General features: G+C 43.5%; 1 protein-coding gene across 2 annotated transcripts; it reads left to right on the top strand.

Moving 5' to 3' along the window:
• Window positions 1-8,920: 8,920 nt before the first annotated feature.
• LOC119172099 (beta-1,3-galactosyltransferase 5) lies at window positions 8,921-16,591 on the top strand. 2 transcript variants are annotated; one of them, XM_075892935.1, is made up of 3 exons: window positions 8,921-9,065; window positions 13,887-13,937; window positions 14,525-16,591. In XM_075892935.1, the coding sequence occupies exons 1-3, from the start codon at window positions 9,036-9,038 to the stop codon at window positions 15,590-15,592; spliced, it is 1,149 nt and encodes a 382-aa protein (XP_075749050.1). In that variant the 5' UTR covers window positions 8,921-9,035; the 3' UTR covers window positions 15,593-16,591. The 2 variants fall into 2 exon arrangements, with proteins under 2 accessions (XP_075749050.1, XP_037278987.2); XM_037423090.2 differs by lacking the exon at window positions 13,887-13,937.

The following is a 16,591-nucleotide window of genomic DNA, read 5'->3' as shown; positions in this document are numbered from 1 at the left end:
AGGATCAGGTAACATCAGATCTGCTGAAAGATGGAGGACAGATTGTGTTAGAAAAACTTGCCACCCTGTTTACGAGGTGTCTCCTGACGGGAAGAGTACCAGAGTCTTGGAAGAAGGCTAGCATAATCTTAATACATAAGAAAGGATATGGCAAGGAGTTGAAGAATTACAGGCCGATCTGCTTGCTCTCTGTAGTATACAAGCTATTTACAAAGATAATTGCTAACAGAGTAAAGAAAACATTAGAATTCAATCAGCCAAAGGAACAAGCAGAATTTCGAACAGGCTACTCAACAATCGACCACATTCATACTATCAATCAAGTTATAGAGAAATGCTCAGAATATAACCAACCACTATAGCCTTCATAGATTACGAGAAGGCGTTTGATTCAGTAGAAACATCAGTCATCATGCAGACACGGCGGAATCAGGGCGTCTATGAAGTATATAAACATCCTTGGAGAAATCTACAGGGGATCAACTGCTACCATAGTGCTTCATAAAGAAAGCAACAGAATACCAATCAAGAAGGGTGTAAGGCAGGGGGACAGAATCTCCCCATATCTATTTACCGCATGCTTACAGGCGGTTTTCGAAAGCCTAGAATGGGAACAGTTAGGGATAAGAGTTCATGGAGAGTACTTAAGTAACCTGCGCTTCGCCGATGACATTGCATTGCTGAGTAACTCAGGGGACGAATTGCAACTCATGATTACGGTGTTAGACAAAGAGAGCAGAAAGGTGGGCCTTAAAATTATTCTTCAGAAAACGAAAGTAATTTACAACAACCTCGGAAAAGAGCAGCGCTTTGAGATAGGTAATAGTGCACTTCAAGTTGTAAAAGATTATGTCAACTTAGGGCAGGTAATAACCGCGGAGCCGAACCACGAGATTGAAGGGACTAGAAGAATAAGAATGGGGTGGAGCACATCTGGCAAGGACTCTCAAATTATGACAGGTATATTGCCACTATCCCTCAAAAGGAAGGTATATAACAGATGTATCTTGCCGGTACTTAGCTACGGAACAGAAACCTGGAGACTTACAAAGAGGGTTCAGGTTAAATTGAGGACGACGCAGCGAGCAATGGAAAGAAAAATGGTAGGTGTAACCTTAAGAGACAAGAAGAGAGCAGAGTGGATTAGGGAACAAACGGGGGTTAAGGATATCATAGTTGAAATAAAGAAGAGGAAATGGGCATGAGCCGGGCATGTAGCGCTTAGACAGGATAACCGCTGGTCATTAAGGGTAACTAACTGGATTCCCAGAGAAGGCAAGCGGGTTAGGTAGAGACAGAAGATTAGGTGGGCAGATGAGATTAAGAAGTTTGCGGGTATAAATTGGCAGCAGCAAGCACAGTACCGGGTTAAATGGCGGAACATGGGAGAGGCCTTTGTCCTGCAGTGGAAGTAGTCAGGCTGATGATGATGATGAACACATTCAACTACTGCAGGGACGACCTGCTAACTGGTGTCATCTTTTAAAAGCATAGTGATTTGGTGGGAAGACTTGCCTGCATCATGTCAGCACATGGCTCCCACAGCGCTAGCAAGACACGTAGTAAAGTCATACCACGTGACAAAGCCTACCCTATGAGTTGCCGAATCGTGCGATAGCTGTTCGGTCATAACATGTGGAGGCAAAGCCCACTGGTTTAAGTAAAAACGCGAGGTTCATATCAGGTTAATAACTGGCAATTAAAAAATTAAACGTCATCCCAATTTACATCGTCTACAATCAACTGAAGCTATATCGATGGCACTCCAAAAATATATAGGACAGTCCCGTCCTAAATAGTTTAAAAAGTTAATCATGAATTTTTCTTAACAATCTAAAAACAAGAGGTGAGATGTCAAAATGCTGCGGTAATTTTTTTAACAGCTGACATGTGCTCATCAAACTTGGGGCATATCTCTTCTGCAGAGTAAGGGCAAGAAAGTTTGCAAAATTGTTGGGCAGATAAAACTCCAACAGGGGCATAAAGTTGCTGTATGTCCAGCTTTACTTACACAGACTGCTCCATCGTTAATATAGAAATGTATTCCAAGACTGTTTTGAAGAGTTTAAAATGAAAAAAAAAAACGCAGTCAAGTAGGTTCTTTATGTCCCAGATGTGCTTGTCGGACGCAAACATGTTACAGCGTTGACATATCTTCGACATTGCGAAAACGTCTTGTGCTGCGTGTGGGCAAAAATTGCGACATCTCCCATCTTGTGCGTGCGTGTATGTGGGCGTTCGTGCACGTGTGCGTGCACATGTGTGTATGTGGGCGTGTGTTTGTGTATGTATGTGCATGTGAGATGTGCGGGCTTGCGTTCGTCCTATTGCTTGTTCATCTCGGCTGTGCCCCGATCAGCCACGTTCAGAAAACCATTAATTGTCTAAAAAAAAAAAACTTCAACAGTATGCTGATCTACTATCATGCTTTGGCTACAGAGTAGGTCATAGTTTTGAATATAATTTGGAAAAGGTTGTCACCCATCGCATCTCAGGCTTCAACGTAGGCTTACGGTGCACGCTGAAAAGCACCGTGTGAGAGCGCACAGAGGGCGTCTTAGCCTATGCAGTCTGTATAGTTGGTTTTTCATTGCAGGTTTTACATGCGCCTCTTTCCTGTCAACTCCTTTCTTACACTTTTCGTACGTGGCGCTATAGTCAAAAACCTGTAATAAAAATCCATCTATCCTGACGCCATTGTTCGGCGTCTTAGATTTGGATGCGTGTTAAGGAACCCCAGGTAGTCGAAATTTCCGCAGCCCTCTACTACGGCATCTCTAATAATCATGTCATGGTTTTCGGATGTTAAATTCTAGATATTATTGGGGGTGTCATTACGCCCAGTGTTTAAAACTACAAGATTTTTATCACTTGATATGCGTAACAAGAAATTTCAACATAGGTATGAATTTGGAGCGATAGAAACTTCATTCTCGGTAAATATTAGGTTAAGGGTAACCGATATGCAAATGCCTTACAATCGTTCAACAATGCGGGGTTTAGGCATTATCGGGCCTGCACCTCAATCGGTGCCCCGGATTCTTTACCACTACTGATAACGCACGTACAAGCAGCTGCAGAGAACTGCTGATACGCGTACCTATTATGTTTCCAACTACGCGTACACTCTACTTCCCGCGGGGACACTGTTCAGGCACCTGGCACTGACAGTCCCGTACAGCCACGTTGCAGCAATTGTACTTTTTTCCTTCATTTTTCTTTTTCTATTGTGTAGATGTGGAGTTGCGATTGCTTTCGTATCTGACGTGTTGTTCAGGCCCACAAGACTACACAACGCTTGCAGACTTAATCGTTTACACTAAAAAGTATTCGACGCACTTGAGTGGCCTAGTCCCTACATTGACCGGTAGACTGTGTTCTGTTTGTGAATATAGACACAATTGCACTTCAATGAGAACTAGTGAGACTGTCTGGCTGTGTTGTGCAAGTGGCAACGTGCGTATTTGGTGTTCGGGTAATGCTCCTCATAAAATCAGCTAAAAAAGACAAAGGAAGAAAATATGCACAAAAAGAACAAGGGGACAAAAAAGAAAAGCAATTCGAGTGTGCTATTATGCAAAACAAAAAAGGCCGAGTATACGATTTACAGGGAAATGAAGGGAGGACGCCACTAGTGATTTGAAAATCGGCGCATAAAAATTCTCGCAAGGCACAAGCCTCACACGGAGGATCAGCCATAGTTTAGAGACGTATAGCGCTGTTAAATACGAGGACATGGGTTAGGTACCCGGTCATTGCTGCCAGCCTTGCAATGAGTACGACCTACAAGAATACTCTCATACGTAAACCTATAGGTGCAAGTTATAGGAACTTTAGGTGGTAAAAATTGTTTCGGAGTCTCTGCCGCTGCGACATATGTCATAATAATATCGTAGTTCCATGCACGAAAAACCCCATAGTTTCGTACGACTGCGCATATTGAATTGCGCATCATTTAATTGGCGTCTAACGAGCGTCAATGTTACCACGGGGTCTCCTTTCTTTCTGTGTTTTATCTTATTACAAGCTGGCAGCTGACCAATAATCTATCACACACTACCTTAAGACATCAAATCTACTGAATGTATTGCGGTTTTCTTCAGCGTGCATCTGCATATATTGACCTGGCCAAAGCAAGTGGCAGGGGCAAGATAACTTGGAGGATGCTATAGTTTCGCCTTCAAGAGTAGAGCACGACGGCGTAATCAGGCCTTCTTATAATCACATTCTTATTTGTATATAACCACATTTTGCTTCCCGGTGGACACCTCAACCCTGCCGCGAGGAAAAGATCGTGTGTGCGCTTGACATTGACCATTTCCAACTGTCTTGAAATTCATATCTGCATTAAGTACAGTTTCGAAGGACACACTGCGCTATAATTATTAATCTTGAGGGTTTGCGAAGTATACACCGACTGCGCGTCCACAAGGTCGCACGTGCACCTACACAAATTAAGTTAGCAAAGACTGTACATCTGGGCCTACGCAGCTGCACGCTCAATTGATTATGTGTCTCGCGACCATGATCAGTTTCTTCTGAGCGCCTTGTAATGGGTGGGCCTTTAAACCACCCACTCGTTGCGCAATGAAGGTGGTACAACGTCTGACGCAATCCCACTCTTCTGCCACGCAATGCTTTATGGTTGGACCAGTCTCCTAGACTTTCATGACGCAAGCCCACGATTTCTATTATCTGCCGCCATCGCACTACTTCGCTCACGAAAAGCGCCCATTTTTCGCTCACAAACAACGACGCCAACGCCACAAATTTCGCAACACGGGCTATTTAACGCTATCGTGGCATTAAGAAATCTATAGTCATCTAGCAATGAAATGCTTCGCTGTGCAGCCTTTAAGCGGGTGATCAGCTCCAGCTGTTCCAATGATCTCACCGGTGAGCAGGAGCCGCTGGCATGCACGCAAGACGTGCCAACCACGAAGACTTCGAAAGTTTTCATCTTGCTTCATAGCAACCAGAACGAAGGTTTTTGAAATATTGATTAAGAGTTCATTATTTTACTTACATATCATTTTTTTTTCAGTCTACTTCTGTAAGCAAAACATTTTCATGGCACGTGGAGTCGTTGCCTCTTCTACATATTTTCTAACTTTCCAAGCCCATCCCACATCTTTCCTGCAATTTCTTAATAAGCACTCGAAGCACGTGTCTAAGGTGTCAAAGTTCTCATTGTTATGTGATCAGTTAGGTTTTTCGCGGTCTTTTGTGAATAAACTAAAGGGTATTTACATATAGTACAAGACTAATCATGTGCTCCATGAAACCACACTTTCCCTCGTGAGACCAGTATGTATTTTATCAGGCGCACAATTTGTCATTCTTTTAATCTATTTATTTGGCTGTATCAGCTCTTCTCAACTGACAGACTTTCAGCTGTGAGACGTATTTCCTTGTCATTTGTGGCCCTTTTTCTCTTGGAACTATGCGCATGACAGCTGAGCAGCAATACCACGTACGTCGTATCGTCGTTGTAATCTTTCACCCACAGCAACACTGCGTTTCCAACTGCGTTTCCTGGAACTTTGAGTAAGCGGCCACTCGTACATTTTTTTTTTATGTTTCAGGACAAACGTTTGCATATGCGTAACCGACCAAATGAAAGTATAAAGAAAGCGAGAACATTTCTGCTCCATCAAGGGAGCCATTGCAATAAATGCGAGGGCTTTGAAAATGTGACTCAGCGCACAGTAAACAGATGGGTGATCGTCGCTCTCCTGAACACACACGCTTATGGCGCATTCATAACTGGCCTCGAAACGGACAAAAACGACAAAATTCACTATGAACCCGCTCACTTCTTAGTGAGTGGAAACCCACATGGCGAGCGTGATAGACCTCGGACTAATATTTTCGCGACAAGCCTTACTTTGGCTGTGCTTGCATATAAAAGCCACGTCCTCCAAACATCCGGCAGCAAATTCAAAATGGTGGCCAGGAAGAAGGTGGTAATTTCCACCGACGCAATCGCAAGCTAACACGGCCGCGCGAAAAAGTCACAGCCCCCACAAGGACGTGTCTTTCAGGCACCTGATTTGGGTGAACACTGCCGAGAAGGCATGAATGAGCAGAAGGTGCACATGTGGGGACGTCCCAACATATCTCGTTCTTGCACAGCCGGGCGAATCCATGGTCACCACTGCTAGGCCTTCTGATGAATTGCCTCAAATACGTTTCACAAGATTGGATGAGTTTCTTCTCCATGTTCTACATTCGTAACTTTCATTCGGCATGAACTTATGAGCTCAGGAAACAAGAGGGGTGACATGTATTCTCTTCGTTTGTCACAAATAGGCGATTGTATATAGGTGCGAAGGTGGTAACTCCTGACGAAAAACAATGAAAAACGTCTGAACTAGTAAAAAAGAAAAAAAAAGTGACTGAATTCTCTATCTATTGGAATCGGTATATCACTGAAGTGAAACGTGTCTTAACAGACGTAGTTGAACGTTTATTCTGAATTGTTTCAGCAACAGCAAAAAAACGTGCATTTGCTATACATTATGCATTGTTTAAATGCGGATGCGTTAAACATTTCATGTCTCGTCCATTGTTGCTATCGGATTTAATGACTGACGAATCAACACTCGTGTTCTGGGATAGTAGCCGAAGGAGAGGAAAAAAAGAAGAAGATAACGAAGAGAACGCGGTGGTTTGTGAAGATGATAGTTTTTTTCTCGAGCCACATGGTACACTACATAATACATGGTCTTGCTTTTTTCTATTTATTTAACATCGGAGCTGCTGAAGCTCACCGCAATTGGACTGTCGGAAACAGATGTGACCAATCTTATAAACCACCGTGTGCTGTCTCTATCCTCGTGCGCCTCGGTGGATCGGTGACTAAAGTGCTGAGCTGCTGACCCGAAGGTCGTGGGTTTGATCCCGGCCATGGGAGTCGCATTTAATGGAGGTAAAATGAAAAAAAAAGGCCCGTGAACAGTGCGATGAGCAGTGCACGGTAAAGAACACCAGATGGTCAAAATTTCCGGAGTCTGGCACTACGGCGTCTCCCATAATCATATTGTGCTTTGGGACGTAAAACCCCACATATTAGTGTTTCATTTGACTCCTCTAAAATGTGGCACATACCAACTTTAGGGGAATGGCCAAGGCAGCGTATTGTACTTTTTCTATGAGCACTACAACAAAATTCATGAACGAATTCATATTAAAATACAAATATTGCAAGAAAAATCATACAAATAGAGAGAGAAAGATAGAACGAAGAAAGGTAGAACAAAGTTGCGTTTCCTTCTCTTAACCATTCCGAATCTATGTGTTGAAACACTTTCTGATATGAGACACAGCCAGTTACAACCGCTGGATACATGAAAACACATTCCACAAGACACTACTTCACTTCATACACAACACCGGCCTGACGGTGCACATATAACAAACGTACTCGCGAAACTATTATGCCTTGAAGGGCAGTCTTGTCGCAATTAAAAAAAACACACAACAGCCCTTATTCGAGTGGGCATTTAAAGTGAGATACGGCAGTATGAATAAGATTGTAATCGGCATTGAATGCGTCTCTGTGGCACTGATGTCCCAAAACATAGGCACTAAAATTCAGCACGATTTCCACCGTCAACCTAGCACCTACGTATCTTCAAAAAGGGAATAACAAGAAGCCTTCTTCTACGTAATAAGTATCGGCGACATGATTAAAAATAATGTTTAACTGTTTTTAATCCTTCACACAATGCACAGAGTGGTGATATCACCTGGCCAGCTCTGTGTAAATAAAAATATAGAGGAAAGACGCAGCCTCGAAATTTAGTAGTCATAACTTCGTGCTTTCTGGGCTGACTTTACAAAGGTTGCCATGAAAAATTCGGGGTGGTTACATTCGGTTTATGTAGTTCCTCTTCTTCATAGTGTAGCCCCGCCGTGGTGGTATAGTGGCTAAGGTACTCAGCTGCTGACCCGCAAGTCACGAGATAAAATCCAGGCTGCGGCGGCTCCATTTCGATCGAGACGAAATTGCTGTAGGCCCGTGTGCTCATATTTGGGCGCACGTTAAAGAAACCAAGGCAGTCAAAATTTCAGGAGCCTTCCACTATACGGCGTCTCTCATAATCATATGGTGGTTTTGGGACGTTAAACCTCACATATATATTAATTAATTGTAACTGACGTAATATCAAAAATGATGTGTGTGTGTGTTGATCGATTGATCCGTAAGGTTTAACGTTTCAAAACCACCATATGATTATGAGATATGCCGCAGTGGAGGGCTCCGCAAACTTAGACTACCTGGGGTTCTTTAACGTGCACTCAAATCTGAGCACACGGGTCTACAACATTTCCGCCTCCATCGTAAATGCAGCCGCCGCAGCCGGGATTCGATCCCGAGTACCTTAGCCACTATACCAACGCGGTGGTGTGTGTGTGTGTGTGTGTGTGTGTGTGTGTGTGTGTGTGTGTGTGTGTGTGTGTGTGTGTGTGTGTGTGTGTGTGTGTGTGTGTGTGTGTGTGTGTGTGTGTGTGTGTGTGTGTGTGTGCGCGTGTGTGTGTGTGCGTGCGTGCGTGTGCGTGTGTGTGTGTGTGTGTGTGTGTCTGTTTGTGTGTCGGGGCTATACGCCAATGCAATTTATTGCTGCGAATGCAGCCGCTGAAGCAAGTGACTCATGAAAGTACTAAGACAGAAACAGATAGTGTTTGGAGGTCCTCATTGCTATCGCCACATGTTTTAATGAAATGTGCCTTGCTATCGCTTCTCCGCTGTTCTAAAATGTGCAATTTGCAATGATTTCGAAATTCGTGCTAGTTGTGGTTCAAAATACAAAGCAAAAGGAAGAATTATGGCCCCGTCGTGTATACGGTTGCACAATTTGACGGTGCTACAGGTGTTTATTGTAGGACATCCAAACCAGCCTATGAGTGAGGAGCCAGAACATGTGGTCCGCGTAGTCGTTGTAGCTAGCAACCATCAAGGCAGTCTTTTTTCGGTGCCTGAATCCTTTGTAGAAAAAAAACCTGTCGCTGTCATAAGTTTTCTGCAATCAATGTTCTTCTACTATTATCTGCACACTGCGGTGAGTGCCTTTGATTACTTTTGTTACTGGAAACAATGAGAAATGTGGCATCTTTTTAGTTGTACTCAAACCTATTGTCAATGTATCGAAACTTGATTCGAATCATTTAGTGTCCATGAAAAGGAACCTTTTCTGCGGGGCTCATAAACGACATTCGCCTTTAATTGGTAACAGAATAGTTGTTGTATTGTGTCCCAAAGCTACGATATATATGATTATGACAGACGGGGTAGTGGAAGCTTTATTATATTTCACCTTTGTTTAGTATAGCCTACTTTATTATATCAGTTTATGATCTTGTGCTTAACAGCGCTTCCAATGAAACCATGCAGAGAAACATATGCAGCGCCAGATGTACTTATAAACTTGGGGGAAAATCTATATAGGCAAGTAATGTGCTGATTTCTGGCAAATTGATAATTATAATGGCCGCCACACTTCAACAGCCTTAAGGTTCGTTCACAGCACTGAGATGGACAACGCAGTATAATTTTCGAACTTGTGCAGCACATCCCGGTATCACAAGCAAAGGCAGAGCCAGCCAGACGAATGGACATAGCGCTTACTTCCAACTGGTTGTTAATGGCATACTGCATCAGATACACAGTCTTTCGCAAAACACACAAGGCCACGAGTGTCACGTTGAGAACGGACAGCACCATGGCCACATGACAGAACAGATATTCATACACAATGCACCTTTGTGCCACGAGTCAATGCAAAAACCAGACGCATGGGCACCCGCAGGTCATTATCATGAACCGATCGATAGTCAGATGGCTTCGTATGTGTTTTGGCGTACTACACGCATTTCTAGCGCTTCGGTTATTGCGTAGTCTCGTCAACCAACTTTCCTAGAGTTACAGAAACCTGTAAGCACTACTTTCCATTGGCGACACAACACGCGAATCAACCACTTTGTTGAGCGTTTAAGAAAAAAACAACACAGCAAGTAACCATGAAGGTATAATGCAATGTAAACATTTAGTACCCACTCATGTATACTAGCCAACATCAAGTCAGGGGGTGGCACACCTGGCCCGTACTCCCTCTCTGCTTGATTTATCTTTTGCCATTGCACTGGGGCACCAAATGGCATTATAGCATGGCATTAAGGCACACATCTTTCTGTCCAGTCGACATCTTCCATCAAAGTGATGCCTCTCCCCCCCTTCCCCCCCCCCCCCACCCGCTTCGGAAAACAAATTTTTTGCCTACAACTCATCCTTCATGACTACTCGCCATTCTAGAAATTATAACTTCGATTCCGGGATTTTCAAAGAAATGCGTAATGCCTGTCATCGTAATTTAATAACCAAGTTTAGCCCTTTTTTACACAAAATATGCTGATCGTAATAACGTTTACATTGATGAGTCATGTAGGAAACAATGTTCTACGTCAGCTTTCCGCATATATTTGAATTCCAAAAAAAAAAAAGCTTTTCGCCTCTGTCACTCTACAACGTCTACAACGGCAGAACTATTTACTGTATCTACTTTCTGGGTGGCGCTTCATATGTGGACTGACAGGACATTTTCGCTGGGTAATTTTAAGCGACTTACAAGCCTTATTGGTGTGTAGAAATACATCAGTTTAGAAAAAAACAGATAACAAATCAACATACGAAACTATGTAGCCATGCACCTTAGCAAAAGCTTTACATCATGGTATCGAGGTTTTACATCATGGTATCGAGGTTTTACATCATGGTATCCCAAGTCACTGTGAAGTCGCCGGAAATGCTACAGCTAATTATACGACACATACACGCATTCTGAGAACGATTTATTTCTACAACCTCTCGCTGTGAGCGATGCATGAAATCTACCCGCCACGGTGGTCTAGTGATTAGGGTACTTGACTCCTGACCCACTGGTCGCGGGATCGAATCCCGGCCGAGGTTGCCGCGTTTTCGATGGAGGCTAAAATGCTTGAGGATCGTGTACTTAGGTTTAGATGCCCGTTAAAGAACCCCAGGTGGTCTAAATTGTGTAGCCTTTTTCTACGGCACTTCTCATAATATTATGACCTCTTTGACTCCTTTGTATTGTCGCTATTTCTAGTCCGTTTAAGAAAAGTCAAGCAAGACGCCTGAAGCGAGAGTCATTTTTTTTTCAACAGTGCAAATACTGCGTCACCCATGTAATAATTGCTGAAGTGGATATTTTATTCATACTGGAATATAGGGAATTGTGATACCGAAGTGATCGTGCTGAACATTTTAAGAGTGGAACTCTATAGGCTCTCCGTTGAACCTGGTAGGGTAAGCAGGAATTATCATCGCAATGTACCGATACCTGCTCGCCTCGTCATCCTCAACTTTTGCTTTGCTCCACCGACACGTGTGCCAATTTGTCCGGCATCGAATACAAAAACTATCATGCATTGGCGAGTCCGCTTCGCGACCTTAAAAAAGTGGTATCGCGGAATAACTAGTCACGTCAAATCACGCTAAACAAAATCGCGAAACGTCACTTAAACCTAGTCACGTGACTAAAATAACGCAACAACACCTATGTGAGGTCACATAACATGATGTAACCAGTCACGTAACGAGAATAATGTAATATGTCTTAGTTGGTCACATGACTAAAATACCGTAACACCATGTCACGCCTAGTCACGTGTCTAAAAATCCCACAAAAGTTAGTCGCCAGACTAAAATCACGCTATACATCGAGTAATAGCTAGTTACACAAAAATTTTCGCCATAAACACGTAGCAGCTATAGTGCCATGACAAAAACCACATCACATAAGAGGCAGTCAGGGGACATGTCTAGCCAAGCCTAGCAAAATTTTGTGCTACTTGCTAAAACTTAGCACTTCTAGCAAAAGCATGACATATTACTATAGCAAAACTTAGCTAGGTCGAACACAAGCTCCACAGATGGTTCCAGTGTCACGCCACTATGATGCAAACTGCGCACTTTTGTTTACATTTTCGGGGAAAGGCTGTTGAATTCAGCCATTTAAATAGAAATGTGGAAGTGGTTTCCAACCATGTCAGGCCAGTTTGGTGAATTTTACTGGCCTTGGCTCAAGTTGGCTAATGTAAGGCTAGTTATTTCTATTTTTCTATTTCGTTGTCTTTTTGACCTGGAAACTCTGCCTTCTGGTGTACGCACTAATTGGTTGAGTGAGTGAATCAATCAGTGAATAAGTGAATATCTTCTGTTTACAAAAGAAAGCAAGCAGAAGTCAAAGGCAGGGTGGCTTGACAAGCGTTTCTGCTCCTAGAGCGATTTTGCTCGAAGGCCGTACTTTGTGCGCAAATCATACAAAATATGCCGTCAATACATGATTCAATGAAACTAAATGGCGTTCTTTGTTACCATAAGACAAGGAACAAGTCACGCTCACTCGCGACAAAGAAGTCAGAGTATTATAACTGCAGATAACGATGAAGATAACCTCGAATTTATGAGTACATCAAAAAAAAATGGCAGCATATCCACGGAGTCAATGATGGATAGTGGGGCGAAGCATCCGTACGTCCATTCGTTCTTGCTTCCGTCCATCCATGCGTGCGTCTGTGTGGCCGCCCATGCGTCCATCCGCCCGTCCGTGCGTGCGTCTGCTCGTGCGTCCACACGTTCATCTGTGCGTCCGTCCATGCATTCGCTCCTGAGTCCGTCCATGCGTCCATCCGTTCATGCAGCCATCCGTGCGTCCGTCCATGCATCTGTCTGTGTGTCCGTTCGACCACTTATTCAACACTCCAAGTACTACCATCTCGCAGCTTTTCATCATATATTCCTCATATAGAAACACCGCCATCCAGCGGACATTCCAAGGACTAAACGAGAGGTGGCACACGCACACTTTCTTACGGCTTGCGCTTCGTGTCTACTTCCCACCTTCAACCACCTCGAGTTCATGGTATATACTAGTTCACTGTATTCATGGCACTGCGGCCCAACACTCGCTAAACCTTTCTAAAATCTAAGAGGTTATGCCCAGCGAGTATAACGTAGCAACCATTTCTTGTCTTCTGTGCGTTGTTGAACAATAAAAAATTCACAGCGTGCGCGTTAACTAAAAGCCGACTTGTCCTGTCTCTCATTCCCCCTTAGCAGCCATTGGCATGTACATTGAGCACTATTTTTTATTTTTCAACAACGCACAGAAGTAATCTCTCACCGGCACCACCTTGGTGGTCAAAATGTTATACTTGTTACACACTACTACTACGGCTACGAGGGACGAACAGGTGCCGCTATAAGGAGCTTCGCCCCTAAAAAGCTCGTTCAGCAGAACGCACTCCTTTTTTTTAATGTTTAAGGCAGTCTGTATGCCCGTCCAATTGGTTGAATTTCGTTGTTTTACCATCTGGTACTTTTGTAGAGAACGCCGTATGCCTTATGCAAGCCCAAATCGTATATACGTGCTAGTGTGCGTAGCTGGTGTGTCTAAAACCCGACGTGCTACGATTCAGGTGGGGTTAAAGAGGCAGGATGTGGTTTGTCTGTATAGCAGTGCAAAAACCATGCATGCGAGGTAAAACGCACGCGGGAACGTTTGCCAATAGCGACACGCGCCTTCTGTGGTTGGCTTGCTCATCGTCTCGGTTGCGGCTTCCACATGTGCGGTGCAACTGGTTGCTGACTGGTTTTGAAAGCCGCATGTGGGTTTGCAAAAATGAATATAGTTATTACAAAACACTAAGTCGTATTGTTTCATTGAGGAGACAAAGAAAAAAAATTAGGTCACGCGTCTAACTACTTGATGGGCTGTTCGGAGAATTGTATGGAGAATTGCCACATCGCTGGTATGAGTATGCTGCAATCGTAACGGTAAATTTGTATAATGCTTCTACAGACGCCACTGAGAGACTTCCTGTGGAAACCTGCACTATGTGTGTGGTGTGCAGTGAGTCTCTTTTTCTCTATATTCCTCTCTTTCTCTCGTTCTCTCTTGTATCACTCAAGGGTCGCATAGTAAACTGGACGTAGTACAGTTAACTTCCCTACCTTTTCTATACTTCTCTCTCTCTCTCAAAGTTTCTGAAGTGCTTAAATTCGTTAAATTGACGAGTTTCGGTTGGTTGTTACCACATCTAACAGTGTTAATATTTGCGTGTGAGTGTGTGTGTTGCTTCTCTCACTTCAACGTCTTTTATTTCCTTCCCCACTTTCTACAACGTAGAGTATTCAGCCAGCCGGAGTTTACTATCTGTTTACTTTCTTTTTTTTCCCGCTTCATTTATAATGAAGTACTTGGTCGAAGAACACCAGAACAAAAAAAAAGGACATGCATATTAGCACTTTGCTGTAGTAACATGTCAAGAACACACTTTCGTAATGTCTATGTGTGTAAGCAACGAAAGCAGCACGAAACACCTAGAACGGCAAATAGTGGCAAAATGCATGCACATTTGTTTATTTTCTTGATTTACAGGTATGCGTGCATATCTGAAGAACAGCCAACAACCAAATATTTCTTTTCTTGATTTACAGGCATTTCCCCTGAAACCTGCAAAATGGTTGCAGTGCAGAATCGAGAGATTGGGTGCGGTGTTCCTTCTAATAATATTTGTATACGTGACCATCCAGTCCATAAATCTGCCATCGAGCAATTCTTTCCACGAAAAACCTTTGAGGTGGTTCCCGGAGGTAATGACAAACGATCTGTACATGGAACGGCGGTACAACAAGCCAAATAAGTACATCATCAACCCTCAGAATGTGTGCCCCTCAAACGCGCTCGTAGATTACCTGTTCGTCGTCTTCTCAGCGGCGGAACATGCCAAGACTCGTAGAGTTCTCAGGGACACATGGGTTAAGGACGCCAGGAGGTCCTCTGGAAACAGGGTGATTTTCATCTTCGGCCAGCCGGGTAACGCCAAGTTACAGAGTGTCTTGGAATTCGAGTCGGAGCAGTATGGCGACATAGTGCAAGAAAGCTTTCGGGACAGCTACAAGAATCTGACCTTCAAGACTGTGGCGATGCTTCGCTGGGCAAACATTCACTGTCCCCAAGCTCGCTTTGTTGTCAAGATTGACGATGATTCCTTGCCGAACCTGGCCAACTTATACAGAGCGATGCACGGGCAGCTGGAAGATGCCATCTACGGGGAGCTCAAACGCGGTTATGTTCCAGAGCGCAGCCCGACTCACAAGTGGCACATCCCTTACGAGGAGTACCCTAGAAGCGTTGTCCCGGATTTCATCATGGGAGGCATGTACGTCATCGGTGGTCGCGTGGCGGATCTATTGTACCGAGTCACCGGTCAAGTCAAGCCCTTTCGAATGGAAGACATGTTCTTAACAGGAATGTGTGCCGAAAGGGCGAAGGTTACCAGGAAGCATTTAGTTGGCACTTATATAGAGAAGTTGTCGTCTCCGTGTGACTACAAGAAGTCCATTTACGGCCACCACGTGTCCGCCAGTGAAATGAGGGACGCGTGGTATGCCATGAAGAGCGTCGAGTACAAATGCATTCGCCTGTTTTTCAGTGTTCACTTCTGCCGCTGCATCTCCAAGTACAACATGCCAGCACTGGAAATTGAGACCCCTGTCTTCTAGTGCACATGAAATATCTTGTTAGAGTGTATACGTAACCATTTACAAAGTCTGCTCTCTAAGATCTGTTGATCAAAAGGAACACTGTCACACAAAGAGGTGTTAGCACTAATCTATACTTACAAAATAGCCTGAATGAATTATAGTTATATGCAGCATGTGTACAAAAATGTAAACCAGCCGTAATAGCTTAACGGGCTACAGCATTTTATGGCTACGCACACGGGCACGGATAGCTGAAATGCGAATGCGGTCAAGTAAGATTATGGCGCCGGTAAAGATTCTCATTTGGCAAAAAGCATTCCAGTATACCTCACTATGCCATGTCAAGCGTAACGCTAGTATGTTATGTGTAACAATGACCTAAAAGGTGTTCTTTAGCTTATGAAATCAGAATAACCTTGTTTATCTTATGTGACTTAGCACCATGAAGAAAAGTAATGAAAAAAATTGGGCCTTATTTTTGTAACCAGTGTAATAAACGACTAACAAACGAGTGTAACAAGTTAAACTGGCGTGCTTGTTGAAGCCAAGAGACAATGAAGCCAATGATTTTCTGGCTTCATTGTCTGTTGGCTTCATTCAAATATATCTAACAAATAAACAAGCCCTTCGGTCCATTTGCCTTCTTTCGTTCTTAGTGCCTGCTTATTTGAGGAACAAGCACAGAAAACTCAAAATATACATTAAACCACAAGCTCCATCGAATGAAATACTTAAATAGCTAGGCACAATCTCACCCACCAGTGACAACGTAGACGAGTAAATTACCAAAGAGGAATAAATAGACGTAAAGACAGCGTACAGGCAGCCGGTTTAAAAACCAGATAATTAGCATGATTTGTGCAAAAAAACAGTGCTCATGTTTTAGCTAGACGGCTTATTTTGCTCTGCATGCTGTAACTTCGTTTTGTCGAATGTACAGTTAGCGTGTATGCCTTTGTGTATACCTTTTCAAACCTAATGACTCAAGTTCTAATAAAGACGGTGTCAGCTGTTGAA

This window comes from Rhipicephalus microplus, chromosome 4 (assembly GCF_043290135.1).
Source record: "Rhipicephalus microplus isolate Deutch F79 chromosome 4, USDA_Rmic, whole genome shotgun sequence".
Classification (NCBI taxonomy): Eukaryota; Metazoa; Arthropoda; class Arachnida; order Ixodida; family Ixodidae; genus Rhipicephalus; species Rhipicephalus microplus.
This window is presented reverse-complemented; position numbering and strand designations above follow the sequence as displayed.

Excerpts from the sequence above, each read along its gene's own strand:
- LOC119172099 (XM_075892935.1), top strand. The coding sequence starts at position 9,036 with ATGTTCTTCTACTATTATCTGCACACTGCG. Across the intron at positions 9,066-13,886 it reads ACTATTATCTGCACACTGCG|ACGCCACTGAGAGACTTCCT; the intron begins GTGAGTGCCTTT and ends ATGCTTCTACAG. Across the intron at positions 13,938-14,524 it reads CACTATGTGTGTGGTGTGCA|GCATTTCCCCTGAAACCTGC; the intron begins GTGAGTCTCTTT and ends CTTGATTTACAG.